At 42.2% G+C, this 15059-nt stretch overlaps 1 protein-coding gene across 1 annotated transcript in view; it reads right to left on the bottom strand.

Moving 5' to 3' along the window:
- The window catches only part of sema3bl (sema domain, immunoglobulin domain (Ig), short basic domain, secreted, (semaphorin) 3bl), a 41536-nt gene extending 26724 nt beyond the window's left edge, over positions 1 to 14812 (bottom strand). Inside the window, exons 1-2 of the mRNA XM_066643533.1 lie at positions 14628 to 14812; positions 961 to 1121 (exon numbers count right to left, since the gene is read on the bottom strand). Of these exons, the coding sequence (XP_066499630.1) occupies positions 961 to 1121; positions 14628 to 14727 (261 nt within the window). The 5' untranslated portion in view covers positions 14728 to 14812. The remainder of the gene's footprint in view (positions 1 to 960; positions 1122 to 14627) is intronic.
- Positions 14813 to 15059: the final 247 nt, after the last annotated feature.

The raw sequence follows: 15059 nt of genomic DNA, 5'->3' as shown, positions 1-15059 counted from the left end.
CAGTGTCTCTGTGTGGCCTGAATGTGTGTATATGTGTGTGAAAATGTTGTAGCCCAACATTGCTCATGTACAGTACAATATATACAATTTAAGACGCTCTAATATTCCAAAATTAATGGACATAGATGAGTTTGCCTGAAAGGCGTAGTTTGATGCAAAATTTAATAAAAAAATTAGTTTATTGGAAGCTTGGGTTTTGTCTGAACTGTCATTTTTGTAGATTACAGTATTTTTATACAGCATCAGAAACAACATAAGCGAAAAAATGTTTAAGATGTCTCAGCGACATGTTGTTTTAGAGAAATACAGGATGTCGCAAAAGTATAGTAACACCCAAATAAAATGAAAGCTGTGGGAATAGGGAAAGCATGTTAGGCCATGTCACATGGCAGTGTAAAATTGTATCATTGTCTGCCAAAGAGTTTTGATTTAATATGGGTGTTTCCTTACTTTGTAGACCCCATGCATATGTCAACAAGAATGCTCTTTTATTTTAATATACTGTTGTAAGCAAATTCAAAATGGTCCCTTAAAGGTACAGAGTATATGCCTCATTAAAAAGCCCATGCTCTTAGGTTCACTATTAAAACACACAATGACACCAGAGACCTCTCACAAACACAACCCAACAATCCTCTAGCACATAGAGCACAAACACATACTACTAGAGTAAATTAACTATACACTAGTAAACTTAATCTGCACGCTACAATGACACAACAAACAATACAAATTACTCTCTAAACTCAGGCATGGGGCATCATGGAAACTAGTCTACTAAGCACTAGGTACAATCAAGTCTAGTTTCACTATATTTATGTATGCTATTCCTTATATGTTCCATGACTGTGAATGAGTCTTTGCTCATGTTAATCAAACACTACTGTGTACAGCCATATTAATGTGTTTTTGTGCACCAATGGCCCGTGTGTGTGCAGGCATGTGTGTGCGTGTGTTTACCTCTTTAACATCCGAGTGTGTGTGGTCCAGCCTAAGAGAATATAGCACATCCTTCCCTCCGAGAAAAAGCCTGTCATGGTACTCATCCAAAAACATTGCTGTCAGCTGCAAGTCACCACGGAGACCAGAGAAGATGGAGGAGCGGTTAGTAGCCAGCAGATCTGATGGAAAAAAGCATGAAAGGATATCTGTGAGACAGGAATCACCATTATAAAATCTGAAAGAATACTCTAAACATGACTTCTTGAGAAGTGGGAAGCCCAAGCTTGAATGGAATATAGAATCATTCTCACATGTTTGGCTACATTTCAGTCCCATTGCAGCCTCCAGCACCACCTCATCCGAGTGCATCCTCATCTGAGTAAAGTGAATACACTTTATTTTTACTGATCTATATATCACGATGAAAGCACTCTCTCTGTCAGAACTGGACCTTTGACCTAAGTGTGATACTCTGAGTGTGTACATTTGTTGTGGCATGCACACACACTTCTCTCCTTCTCACCTTCCATCCCTGTCCTAGTCACTTCTCACAGTTTTTCAGGCTGTCACATTCCTCCTTTCCTCTAACTCTTCCTTTCTCTTTCATGTTTTATCTCTGCCTTTCTGCACATAAGCTCAGGATTAGATGAGTTACAGTCACACACACACACACACACACACACACTCACACACACAAAGCCTTTTTTCCACTAGGTATCATATGTGGCTGTTGCTGACGCACTGCATTCCTACTTATCAGGGAATGTGACACAAATAACAGGGTGTCTATGTGTGTGTGTGTGTGTGTGTGTGTGTGTGTGTGTGTGTGTGTGTGCATGTGTGTGTGTGTGTGTGCATGCAAGAGAGAGAGAGAGAGAGAGAGAGAGAGAGAGAGAGAGAGAGAGAGAGAGAGATCTAAGAAGAGGTATTGACCGTATAGTGACAAAATGTACAAAGATATGACTGTACAGGAACAGCTTTATCCAAAGCCTTTAATGAAAAGAGGCATAAGCCTACATATACATTTAGAAAGGCGTAGTCTTTATTGGGTGAAACTGACTAAAGCAGCTTTTATGACAACTGATGCTTGCATAACTCTTAATGTAGGTTTATGTGAGCAGTCATAAAAGGCTTGTCATGTAATTTAATAAACAATGACCTACAGTAAAATGTTACCTCTAATGGAAATAAAGCACGAAAATGTGCAGAAGACTTGCCAAACTTAAGTCTGTACAGGATGTGTTCATGTATTTCACTTTGAAAATCACCATGTGGTTTTCTCAGAGCCGTTGAAACCTTTACAAAAAATAACCCCCCAAAGCTCCCTCTCCCTGCAGTAGGAGTAGAGCTGTTGCAGTTTTGTAGCCAGCAGAAAGAGCCGAAAGCATAGAAACATAGCCCTTATCCATCTTTCCATTGTTTAAACCCTCATTAAGATGAAGGAGCAAAGAAAGAAAGCATAGTAAAAGTGCAAGGATTGAAAAGAAAGCTCCTGTGGAGGTGGCACACGCCTAAAACCTGTGTTTAATAGAGCACAATTATAACAGAGCCAAGAGATGTAAAACTCTCAAAGAGTACTTCAGTTAAGACTAAAAAATAAACACACACTCACACACATATATAACATGCTATTTATCTTGAATAATATCTTATTATCTACCTAAGATTATAGTCACAAAAGATAAGGTAGCAGTGTATACATGCCTTTAATTTATTATATATATATTATTATATTTATATTTTTTTATTCTTGCATACAAATGTACAAGCATGCATCTTACACAGACAATTACGGCAACAACTTACCACACAAGACTATTCATTTTCTGCTTAAAACTCTTCTATAAAACACACTCTCTCACACACACACTCACATTTTTACCAACACAGCTTATGGCTCAACTAGCACAAACACATCTTTGGCCTGGTTCAATAACACCTAACGGCAAATCATTAAATCAAAAACATGAACATCGTGTGGTGCTCTGTTTGCAAATACAATTTACAACATCTGGATGGATCTGTGACAGTGAGTATGTGTGTGTGTGTATGCGTGTGTTGATGTGTGATATTATCGTGATACGAATTAAGTGCATGCTGTATGTATGTTTTGTCTAATATTGGAGGACACACATCTGAACACAATTAAGGCCACAACAGCCAGATTTCTCTCTCTCTCTCTCTCTCTCTCTCTCTCTCTCTCTCTTCTTTCCTCATTTCATGATACATGTCTATTTCTCTTCCCTTTCTAGCTTATTCTCTTCTCCTTCACACCTACTTTGACACCTGTCCTTATGTTGATCTGTAAGCCTTCCTTCCTCTTTATTTCCTTCCTCATTCATTCACTCCCACATGCATTCTCTCTCTCTCTCTCTCTCTCTCTCTCTCTCTCTCTCTCTCTCACACACACACACACACACACAGACACACACAGACACACACACACACACATGCACAGATGGTCTGGTTTCTCTCTCACTGCTGTATAAATATCCTGTTCATTTAAAACAACATGGCCTTCCTCATAATCACTGAATTAAATTAAACGTAACTAAACCAGAGACATCGCTTCATCCGGACACTCCTCAGGTGTTTGTGTTGGCTGAGCACACACACACAAACACTCTGTGTAATTAGTCTTTTCTGGTGGTCATTCCTTGTGTTAGTATCATCCAGTAAAATGACGACATGGTGCGAGAAATCAGAGACAGACAGAGAGAGAGAATCAGAGAGTGAGAGACAGAGAGAGAGAGTAAGAGAGAGAAAGGTAGGTTAAGGGTTAAGAAATGAAAGATTGCTGTGTAATAATCCTGGATAAATCATTGGAGTAAAAATATACACTGCTTTCATATGATTTGTGTGGTAATGGAACACTGCATTATCCAACTTTAATTAGTAGATAAAATGTCCAGAATGAGTACAGAAAAGGTAGGTCATATAAGAGCCTGCCAACTGCAAAGAGCCACTGTAGAACACACACCTAGACAAACACAGACACAGATATATACAGAATGGAATACACATATAAATAGATCATATTAATAAATCATAAACATAACATAAACGTGGATTAATGTCATTCATGACATTTTCATTCATGCATTCATTCATTCATTTTTGGTAACCCCTTGTTTCCTGTTCAGGGTCACAGTGAGTCTGGAGCCTACCTGGAAATAGTGGGTGCAAGGTAGGAACACACCTTGGACAGGGTGCCAATCCAACATGGTATCATGTGCTCACCCAGTCACTCACACCCATGGGCACATTTGCACAGCCAATTCACTAACACTCATGTGTTTTGGACTGTGGGAGACTGTCAGGGTCACGGTGGGTCCGGAGCCTACCCGGAAGCATTGGGCAGAAAGCAAACACCTTGGACTAGACTCCAGTCCTTCACAGGGCGACACACACTCACACATTCACACACACACTCACACCTATGGACACTTTTGAGTTGCCAATCCACCTACCAACGTGTGTTTTTGGACCATGGGAGGAAACCGGAGCACCCGGAGGAAACCCACACAGACACAGGGAGAACACATCAAACTCCTCACAGACAGTCACCCGGAGGAAACCCACGCGGACACAGGGAGAACACACCAAACTCCTCACAGACAGTCACCCAGACGAAACCCACGCGGACACAGGGAGAACACACCAAACTCTTCATAGACAGTCACCCGGAGGAAACCCCACGCGGACACAGGGAGAACACACCAAACTCCTCATAGACAGTCACCCGGAGGAAACCCACGCGGACACAGGGAGAACACACCAAACTCCTCATAGACAGTCACCCGGAGGAAACCCACACGGACACAGGGAGAACACACCAAACTCCTCACAGACAGTCACCCAGACGAAACCCACGCGGACACAGGGAGAACACACCAAACTCCTCACAGATAGTCACCCAGAGGAAACCCACGCGGACACAAGGAGAACACACCAAACTCCTCACAGACAGTCACCCAGAGGAAACCCACGCGGACACAGGGAGAACACACCAAACTCCTCATAGACAGTCACCCGGAGGAAACCCACGCGGACACAGGGAGAACACACCAAACTCCTCATAGACAGTCACCCGGAGGAAACCCACGCGGACACAGGGAGAACACACCAAACTCCTCACAGACAGTCACCCGGAGGAAACCCACACGGACACAGGGAGAACACACCAAACTCCTCATAGACAGTCACCCGGAGGAGACCCACACGGACACAGGGAGAACACACCAAACTCCTCACAGACAGTCACCCGGAGGAAACCCACGCGGACACAGGGAGAACACACCAAACTCCTCATAGACAGTCACCCGGAGGAAACCCACGCGGACACAGGGAGAACACACCAAACTCCTCATAGACAGTCACCCGGAGGAAACCCACGCGGACACAGGGAGAACACACCAAACTCCTCATAGACAGTCACCCGGAGGAAACCCACGCGGACACAGGGAGAACACACCAAACTCCTCACAGACAGTCACCCGGAGGAAACCCACACGGACACAAGGAGAACACACCAAACTCCTCACAGACAGTCACCCAGAGGAAACCCACGCGGACACAGGGAGAACACACCAAACTCCTCATAGACAGTCACCCGGAGGAAACCCACGCGGACACAGGGAGAACACACCAAACTCCTCATAGACAGTCACCCGGAGGAAACCCACGCGGACACAGGGAGAACACACCAAACTCCTCACAGACAGTCACCCGGAGGAAACCCACACGGACACAGGGAGAACACACCACACTCCTCATAGACAGTCACCCGGAGGAAACCCACGCGGACACAGGGAGAACACACCAAACTCCTCATAGACAGTCACCCGGAGGGAACCCACGCGGACACAGGGAGAACACACCAAACTCCTCATAGACAGTCACCCGGAGGAAACCCACGCGGACACAGGGAGAACACACCAAACTCCTCACAGACAGTCACCCAGACGAAACCCACGCGGACACAGGGAGAACACACCAAACTCCTCACAGATAGTCACCCAGAGGAAACCCACGCGGACACAGGGAGAACACACCAAACTCCTCACAGACAGTCACCCGGAGCGGGGCTCGAACCCACAAACAGGACCACACTATTTTCATAAGGGTTTGAATGCCAGTTTCGGTGCAACAGAACATGCCTGATTACTCCTAAACTTCATCTCACAGGTAGTCAGTGCAGGGAGGCAGTGCAGGGAGGCAAGTACAGGAGTGATGCTAAGATAAGATATTAAATATATTCCATATTCAGATAAAGCAGTACAGGAAGAATCCATTCAAACAGAGAACATACTGTGGGGATCTTTGGTGGAAACCGAAAATTTAAAAATGTCAGATGAAATTAAGACGTTAGAATGTTAGATTTATCAGATAATACAACAACAACAGTGAACAGTTAACATTAATACAATGTAATCGCTCTCTCTCTGTCATTGTCTTATAAACACTGGCTCTTGTCCTAAAGCAGCTGGCAGAGCCTCAAATGACCTCCCACACACCTCTAAGAAACATGCACTTTCTGTCCAAAAGTATCCTGACACCCGGTCTAATCAGTGAATAAAACTGTTACTTTAAGGTGCACCCGATGCTGACTTGTTTAATCCTCACAGAAAACCATTGTCAAAAGAATGAGAAACTGTAGCAGCACATGGAGTCGTAAGGTTACAATGTTCAATGCCAGGTGCTGGCTAAAGGGGAATAGTCCCCATGGCATTGGGCTGTGGAGCAGTGGAACTGTTTTCTCTGGAGTGGTAGAGCTCCGTTTGTTAATTTTGGGACACGTTGGAGTACTGTTTGTGATCCAGAACTAATCATCTAACATTATCATCTACCTGACCTCACTGAACATGGCTGAAAGCAATCAAATTCAAACACATTACAACAGCTAAAGTAAAGCATTCCTAGAACAACACAGGTGTATTTTGGAGTAAATGAGTGAATAAATCCAGATCCCTATCTCTGTGCTGAGTGTTGGTTGAAACATTTATATTCATTTATTCTCTTAATTTAAAATCATTAGGACACTTAAGTATGTGAATTATCACAAATAACATTTACATCAGTTTAGGTTATTTTTCCTCTTATTGTTCTAGAAAAACAGGGTTCCAAATAACCCTGTACCATTTCTACTGGCCCCTAATTCTGTATTATCAGAATAGCAGCTGGCATTTTCTAATTGTCTTACAGGTGCAGAAACAAGTTACAAAGATAATGCTCGGTAAGATTTTCTGTGGGAAACTGACTTGGACATGGAGTTGACCATGTTCACAGCTCACTTTGTATGGCTTTAAACAGCAGGTCTGGGATTTATTACACCCTCGCAGTGAGTGATCACTATCAGGTTGTGCTGCTCTGTAGCTCTTGGCTGTTTCTGTCAACAGCACAGAGGTGGAACTAATTGATTGCAGTTGGTGGTGCTTATGGTGTAACACATCGCACCAGCCAACATGCAATGTCATCCCTCTGCACTAAAATCATCAAGGGATGCAAGTGCCACTGCTCTCCTTACACGCACACGCGCGCACACACACACACACACACACACACACAATATGTGTCAAATAACCCCCCCCACACACACACACACCCTTTTGTACATACAGGAAATTTAACACATAGTGGCAGACACATTTCACACATAATTTACATTCACTCTAAGTCAAGTTTCTGATTCACTCTGACTGCACATTTCTTGCACACACAAAACACAGCACACACAAACACATCCGTAGGTGCAGCTATGAAAACTTAACTTGTTTTTTTTACTTGTTTCTGTTTCCTTCACCAAACACAACTCACTCTTCAAATTTTTGTTACTCTTTTTCTTTTATCTCTTTCATCCTATTTCTTTCTTTCATAAATTTTTTTCTGAATCTCTCTCTCCCAATCTCCAGTCCTCCCCACCACTCTCACCCTCACACTTTTTTTCTCTCTCTCTCTCTCTCTCTCTCTCTCTCTCTCTCTCTCTCTCTCACACACACACACACACACACACATTTCTTTTCTGTGGTCAGTTCCTCGCTTTTGAAGTGATCTTAAGCCTGTAGATAGAAAACATGAGGAGTAGGAGGACCCACACACAACCAAACAAAACCACAGACATCAGGGAGCCTGAAGAGGAGGGACAAAGTTCTAATGTAAAAGGAAAGAACATACTTTTCTGGCTAGACCATTCTGTTATAGATACATATAGAAAGATAAAGGCAAGCGTGCACACACACACACACACACACACACACACAAATACACACACACACACACAAGTAATCTAACTGACAGCTAAGAAAATGCCATTCTTCAAGCCCTAGGTCGCTAGCTTTACTCTTCTGTTTGTCATTTACCATGACAATCACACATCCCTTCACCTCTATTCATCTCTCCTGCTCTCTGTCACTCTCAACTCTTCTCATTCTGACACTCTTCTTTGCTTCTTTCAGTTCATTTCCACTCTCACTCCTCTTTTAAATTTTTCTGCAGGAGCCCCCTTTCTGTTTCTAACTCCCCTCAGGAATTAAGTGTGTGTGTGTGTGTGTGTATGTGTGTGTGTGTGTGTGTGTGTGTGTGTGTGTGTGTGTGTATGTGTAATTCTGATGTGGTCCCATGGCAGCCATTCAGTTAAAGGTTAAAAAATCAAATTATAGCTTTACTGACCAGCTGTAGCTCTGGACTTTCTCTCTCTCTCTCTCTCTCTCTCTCTCTCTCTCTCTCTCTCTCTCTCTCTCTCTCTCTGTCTGAGTAAGTATATGTTACAGGTAAAAACTTTGCAGGGCCATTTATATTACACTTACAGAATGTACATAACTCATGGGAGCTGACTTAAATCAACAATTTGGTTTTCAAACACATCATGTAATACTTTTTTTCACTTTTCAATGCAGTTGCACATCAATATGGAATGTCTACCAACCAGCAAACTGTGAAACACGTCAACACAGTCATTCCCAGTAGATATAAGAGAACCTAGGGAGAGCTTCTGCTCGTTTGTTTACTGCTGCTGTGCACTCTGAGCTGGGGTGAGCAGTGGCTCATTGGTTCATTAAAAGAACAGGAGGTCAGACTGGTCATATTGAACAGGGCTGTTTAGACCGGGGCTGTGTTCAATCCTTGTGTTATTTTGACCAAAGCATGTTACAGACATTTTATTAAGACCCCAGGGAGCTGTGTTAACTTGTGGAAAATGTGTATAATACATCTCCTTTAAAAGTTACATAGTGATTACTTTTTAGAAGTTGCACAGTAACAGTGTCTTCCTGCTCCCATGTGTAATTAATTTATAGCTTAGTTCAATGCAACACTTGATGATGGATCACTTTTAACTGCACTACATCACCATGGCTCTTGATGTAAGCCAAAGATTCTGCAGTTCAAATAATGTATAGCTGCAAATCACCACCTAGTATATATATATATACTTCCACTAAATAATAATTACTTCCACTAAAAGTAAGTTTTTCATACTGTTTCAAGATTAACACAACTGGAAGTTCATTGTAAATATCCCATGTTTTGCATACATAATGCATACAAACTCAGCATATTTGAATAATAGATATACTGTAAACAATGGTCCGTATTAATTCATCTAAAAAAAAAACTATTGCGAAATCTACTGACACACAGCTTCCAAGATCTCAGAAAATTACAAACGGTCATATTCAGAGGGTTTCTTCTGTAATACAGTTGGCCGTGCTCAGTTTCTGAATGCCAGAGCCGAATCTATAAGGCTGAAGACATGGGCAGGAGAACTGAACGACAAAGTCTGAAATGTGTTAGGGGATTTTATGGGACGTTTATTGTGCTTATCAGTGTGAGTGCTGTGGTGAGCATGTGAGATTGCTAAGGTTCAGTAGAGTGCTGTTCATCCAGATGTGACCCTCTGGGAGAGGTTTTGCATGTGTGCATATGTGATCTATTCCAGGACTTGTGCACTAACTGGAGTAGCACTCAGGGAAAAAAAATAACGTGGAGGACACAGACACAACACAGCATTGTTCGGGCAGCACACGCACCAGAACCCAGCAACTCCCTCAGGCCTAATCCAACTACAACATACTGTGAAGTCCCTGCTATAAGACCACTTTCTGCAGTATATTTGTTCTAGGCCCAAGTGTGTAGGTACATGAACAGACTCGGGCATTAATATGTGTGTGTGTGTTCCCTGAGGTGGAAATTAATTTCCTCTTATACAGTACTGCGAGCATAGCCATACCTGGTACTGACATATTGTGGCCAGCCCTTGAACCCTTTACACTTTCTTCTGATGTCAATAGCGCTTAGTTACCCACAAGTTCAAGAATCCCTTAAAGATTCCAGAATTCCCACCTTATCCACATTTCAATCTCGTCAGCTCTCTCCAAGCCTAACTGTACATTTCAGTGTAATGGTCCCTTTGGCTTTCTCCTCAATTTGACAATCTCTGATTTTTAAATTGTTCCAGAAGGAAGGGAGGACAGAGAGAATGGGGGCAGAGAGAGAGAAAGAGAGTATTGCTCCACATTCCTCGTTATAAAAGCTGTTCAATTAAACCTCCACACGCATCTGGGCAAACTGAGCAAAATCAAATTCATTATCATAAAAACTAAATCAAACAGAATATTCCTAGTGTGTAATTTATTGTGTGCATGTGTGTGTGTGTTAGAGTGTGTGTGGGGATAGGTGTGCATTACATATACTGTATACACACCTTTGTAGTTCAATGTGTTAAGGCTGTGTTTTCACATTCACAATATAATTCAATACCCCCAGATCACTTTAATTAGAACTAACATGTCTGCATGTGTGTGAAATAGAAGAAGGGAAATAGCAAAATATTCAAGAGTGTATTCCGATCTTCTCATCAAGCCCACTTACCCCAGCAGTCACTGAGTGAAGACATGTTTGGGGTCTAAACTATACGTCTTTAGTATACCAATCCACAAACTGAAATAAAACCACCCAGTCAGTTTTCTTTCAAATCTGAAAACACAGGACAAAATGAGTCATTCTGATTCTGTGCTTCATCTCATGTAAATACCTTGCACATTAGAGTTTCTCTCATTTTTGCCCGAGTGTCTCCAATTACAGCATTGGACTTGTTTAATGTGGTGAACTAGAATAAAGAAGAAAGGGAACTAAAAGAATGGCTAAACCCAGTGTTTGTTCTCCTGAGTACCATTCTCAACAGACACATAAAACCTGTTGTTAAAGCAGGCCTGTTTAGACAGGGTAGGAAAAGTGCTGTGTTGTATGACCATTGTGGTATTTGGATCAAAGCATGTCACAGATGTTAAATTAAGACCCCTGTTAACCTGTGGAAATCATGGTATAATGTGTCCCCTCTAAACTTTAGTACAGAATATCTCATACCTATAAGCATCTACGTGTGTATGTATTTCATACCGAAATAATAATTTGGGTATCTACTGAATTTTAGTATATATTTAAGCCACATTAGCCTTGCACTTTCAGCACTAAGTCAAAGATCAGGAGATGTAAATCTGGAAACAAACTGAAAATTTGATATTGCTTTAGGCCAAATGACATTTACTCTCTCTCTCGCTTTCTCTGTGTGTGTGTGTGTGTGTGTGTGTGAGAGTTCCCTCTCAATGCTCATTAATTGCATAGCAGCAGATTATCTTAAGCTAATTGTGATTTTCTTGGCCTTTACCCTTTCCTTGGCTTATAAAAACACTGTTTGTGTGTGTGGGTGACAGTGAGCGAGTGAGTATTCATGTCTCTTATCAGTAAGCAGGCAGGTCAGGGTGTAGGTCAGCACTTCAGGCAATCTGTCAGATTTAGCGCTTTGTGAAAAAATCCCCATTTTAAGAAGCTAAACATTTAAGCTCGACTGGAGGGAAAGCCTTGGAGATTTTTATCAGAGGGTGTTTAATACGGGGGCTTACATACACAGGAAGTACTGTGCACTACTTAGACCACTTATTCCGCACATACACATTCATTGAAACCCCTGTATCTGCTGTTTTTCTCAACAGTGACACACTATTACCTCACATTCACTACAATGGGGAAAATAGGCCGGACACCAGAATCTGAAATCACTGCTATTAGTATTGCGTTCAAATTGCCCTGTCCTCAGCTCTGATTGGGGTCCCCACTGGGCCTCTGCGGGATGGCTGAACACATCCATGTGATGTCATCTGACTGGGACTCTAAATAACTCCTTTTTTGCCCTTTGTAGAGCCACAGAGAAGATTACAGCAGCTCTGCAGCTGTCCTTTCAGCTAATAACCTCTTACAACATTTACAAGCTGAAATCAGTAAGTCCACTCTTCGGGGAAGACATAACACTAAATGGATGAACATTGCTGTGAAGCTTTGATTGCATTCACCTCTGGGAACTGACACACACACGGAAATAATCAGAATTTACAATGTTGTTTGTTCAATCAAAGAATGAACATGCAGTCATCTTGCCTCTCTGACGTGTTAACTCATGTTTGTTGACAGTGAAGCAGAGAGGCGCTAATATCTCAGAGAGATATCTTTGTGTCTTTTCTGTGCTGGACTATTCTAAAATAAAAAAGGCCTGTCGCACACACAGCTCACACTGTTAAACTTTTTATGGTACCCAGTCATCTGGAAACATATTTCAAAACTAACCATCTGTAAGTGTCAGAGCAAGCTTCAAGAACTGGGGGGTTCCTGCTCACCCACTCACCATGGCACTCAATCTTAATGTGCCAGAGGGTCTCACTTTCACAGCCACCAACCTCACAGTGAGAGTGAGCCTTTATTTTAACTGCTTATTGTTCACCTATATCACCTTTTACTTTATTAATATAGCTCATAACATACTCACAACACATTCATAACAAGGGGTGACAGACTAATGTACACTCATTGTAATGTGTAATATTTTGTAGTTTTGCTCCAGTGTTGTCTTGTCTTGAACACAAGTATTGAAATTCAGTAAAGCTGATTTGTGGCGACATTAGTTGTGACTCCCACCCGTATTCAGACAAGCAGAAGCTTTAAAAACGTTTAGCCAATCGCAGCGCAGAGGGGCGGGGCGTGTCGGAAAACGGGTGGGACCAAATATGCGTCTCGCGCACCTGCTCTCCATTAGAGACAGCACTTACCCTGAGGAGCGCTCACTCACGCGCACTCTTAAATTATAACGGTCGTAAAGTTCGTTCAGTTTGTACGGAAATTCAGATCAATTTATTTCTAAATTTTAATAACGTAATATATTTCATAAATTTTTTCTTGGAGGTTAATCACAAAGCTTACACATTTAAGTCGCCTCTGAGCAAAATCATTTTAAACATTTTTAAAGGATGCGGAAATGCAGAAAATGAGTTGCTCACACTTTTTGGAAAGGCTCCAAGAAATCCTTATGAATTCACGTCGAGTCAGTCAGCGATCATTTTTTTATTTTACTGAATATTTAGGCTAATGTATACTGCAGCCATATAGGTCTCATCATGATGAGAGCACTGGGTGATATATCGCTAACTTGGGAAAGTTCACGGCTCTCTCTCTCTCTCTTTCTCTCTCTCTCTCTCTCTCTCTCTCTCTTTCTCTCTCTCTCTTTCTCTCTCTCTCTCTCTCTCTCTCTCTTTCTCTCTCTCTCTCTCGCTCTCTCTCTCTCTCTCATTTTTTCCTTGTTCTCTGTCCTTTACTCAGTATTTCACACTTCTAATGATGAATTACCTTTGAAAGTTCAGAAGTTGTCACTGAGCTAGTGATACATTTATTTAATCGGGGCAAACACCTTTAAAAGGATTTTATAATAACGTATCGCTATATAATATCCCATCACATAAAATAACCATCCATCCATCCATCCATTATCTGTAACCGCTTATCCAATTTTAGGGTCGCGGTGGGTCCAGAGCCTACCTGGAATCATCGGGCGCAAGGCGGGAATACACCCTGGAGGGGACGCCAGTCCTTCACAGGGCAACACACACACATTCACACCTACGGACACTTTCGAGTCACCAATCCACCTGCAACGTGTGTTTTTGGACTGTGGGAGGAAACCGGAGAACCCGGAGGAAACCCACACGGACACGGGGAGAACACACCAACTCCTCACAGACAGTCACCCGGAGCGGGAATCGAACCCACAACCTCCAGGCCCCTGGAGCTGTGTGACTGCGACACTACCTGCTGCGCCACCGAACAATAAATATATACATTATTAGAATTTTCATGGTTGTAATCGCATTACTTCCTAAAGATTTAAATTTAGTACATAACCGTTTAAAAACATTAGCGTTTTTAATGTTTCATTGTAATATTTAGAAAACAGCAGTTGTTGCTCTTAATTATTGTGTAGTTGTTAAACCGAGTGTCACCCCTTTGTCTCTGGGATAAGGTTATAATTATAGTCAGTATTTCTTTCGTTTTTGTTTTCTTTCTGAGTTAAGCTCGTATCAAGTTCACGTTCTGTGCTTTGGCACTGTGCAGTTTTTTGTCCCTAAATCTGGTCGAGTCAGACATTTCCCACCATTTTTGGTAAATTTTGATATTCGTTAAATAAACAGTGAATATTTTGGGACCTTACCATATAAGCAATAAGAGAAGCAGTATCATCAAATAGCTGACATTCAGCCTACGTACACTCGGATAGGAAAATAAAAAAAAGCGCTGGGAAAGTTGAAAAGCAAAATATAAACAGATATAAAAAAGTGACCAAAAAGTGGACACTAAAATGCTCTTACCTTTATAAGAGAGGCGAAGCCGCGGGACGTTGGTTTTTGTTCCTAACGCCAATGCGAGAGCCAACATAAATAAAGATGTTAAAAAGAGCGAAACCTCCATTTTTTTGCCGTTAATTTCACGCCGTACCACAGGTAGCGCGCGACCCCACTGCTGGAACGTGCGCGCGGGTTTTCCACTCTGACCCTCCGCTTTCACTTACTTACGTAGTTGCTCTCTCTCTCTCTCTCTCTCTCTCTCTCTCTCTCTCTCAGTACTCTTTCTTTGAGTTCGTTAGAATGCCCCACGGTCGCACGCGCAACCACACCGTTACAGCCGCCTGAGAGTTTTTTTCCCCCACCCATATTCCGCCTCCTGCGCTCGGATTGGCCAAGAGCTCTAATATGTCTGAAAACAGCTGGGAAAACGTATTAAAGACCGAAAAGTATTCATCT

This window comes from Hoplias malabaricus, chromosome 14 (genome assembly GCF_029633855.1).
Source record: "Hoplias malabaricus isolate fHopMal1 chromosome 14, fHopMal1.hap1, whole genome shotgun sequence".
In the NCBI taxonomy this organism is placed as follows: domain Eukaryota; kingdom Metazoa; phylum Chordata; class Actinopteri; order Characiformes; family Erythrinidae; genus Hoplias; species Hoplias malabaricus.
This window is presented reverse-complemented; position numbering and strand designations above follow the sequence as displayed.